A 1,351-nucleotide genomic window follows, 5' to 3' on the forward strand; every position below is an offset into this window, starting at 1 on the left:
TTGTCAGGGATGGTTCTGATCCAACTGTCAGAGATAGTATCAGCCATGGCAGAGAAAATGAGATTGCAGGTGCGGTGAAGTTTGTCGAAGAACATCTTCAAGTGCTCCGCTCGTGGACGTCGGATAGGAACCGAAAAGGGTGTGATGGGAGGGGAATTTATGTCTATGATCTGCCATCAAAGTTTAATAAGGACTTGGTTGGTCAGTGCAGGGACATGGTTCCATGGATGGACTTTTGCAAGTATTTCGGCAATGAAGGATTGGGAGAGCCTATTCCGAAGCTCGGGAAAGCGTGGTACCGGACTCATCAGTACTCTCTGGAGCCTATTTTCCATTCAAGAGTCTTGAAGCATCCTTGCAGGGTTCAAAATGAAAATGAAGCCAAGCTTTTCTATGTTCCATTCTATGGTGGCCTGGACATCCTCAGATGGCATTTCAAGAATGTCTCAAATGATGTCAAGGATACTTTGGGGTTGGAGTTGGTCAAGTGGCTAGAAAGACAAAGGCCTTGGGCTCCGAATTCGGGGAAAGATCATGTCTTTGTGCTGGGAAAAGTTTCATGGGATTTCAGGAGAAAGGAGAAGTCATGGGGAACCAGATTCTTAGAGCTTGAACAAATGCAGAACCCCGTGAAACTCCTGATCGAACGACAACCGTGGCACGAAAACGACATTGGCATTCCGCATCCAACCTACTTCCACCCACATTCAGATGAAGACATCATGTCCTGGCAATCCAAAATCATAACTTCAAGCAGAAAACACCTCGTGAGCTTCGCGGGAGCAGCGCGCCCCGATGCCCCCGAGAACATAAGGTCTATTCTGATCAAGCAATGCACTTCAGTGGAAATTCAGAAATGCCAGATTCTTGACTGCAGTCCACGGGGATGCAGCCAACCCGAATCGGTGATCGAGCTCTTCATGGAGTCCGAATTCTGTTTGCAGCCTCCAGGAGACAGCCCAACTCGAAAATCCGTGTTTGATTCTCTAGTGTCAGGCTGTATACCGGTTCTGTTTGATCCTTTCACAGCTTACTATCAGTATCCTTGGCATTTACCGGAAGATCATGGCAAGTATTCAGTTTTCATAGACCAAAAAGAAGTGAGAGAAAAGGGGGTAAATGTGGTGGAGAAATTGATGAAAATCACCAAGAAAGAGAGGGATGATATGAGAAGATTTATTGTGTATGAGCTATTGCCTGGTCTAGTTTATGGGGACACAGATTCTCAGCTTGAGAGGTTTCAGGATGCCTTTTCCATTACAATAAGTAATCTCCTAGAGAGAGTGAACAGATTGGAAGATAGTTGACCTTTCATCAGCAAAATAAGTTCTTTGACTTTTTTTTTTTTTTT

General features: G+C 45.1%; 1 protein-coding gene across 1 annotated transcript; it reads left to right on the forward strand.

Annotated features, from left to right (window-relative positions):
- Positions 1-5: 5 nt before the first annotated feature.
- LOC21383757 (xyloglucan-specific galacturonosyltransferase 1) lies at positions 6-1,307 on the forward strand (the record flags this gene model as incomplete). The annotated part of the gene is made up of 1 exon (XM_010114822.2): positions 6-1,307. A coding segment is annotated over one exon (1,302 nt), but the record flags the coding sequence as incomplete, so codon positions are not given.
- Between the last annotated feature and the right edge of the window lie 44 nt (positions 1,308-1,351).

This window comes from Morus notabilis, unplaced genomic scaffold, assembly GCF_000414095.1.
Source record: "Morus notabilis unplaced genomic scaffold, ASM41409v2 C11404736, whole genome shotgun sequence".
In the NCBI taxonomy this organism is placed as follows: domain Eukaryota; kingdom Viridiplantae; phylum Streptophyta; class Magnoliopsida; order Rosales; family Moraceae; genus Morus; species Morus notabilis.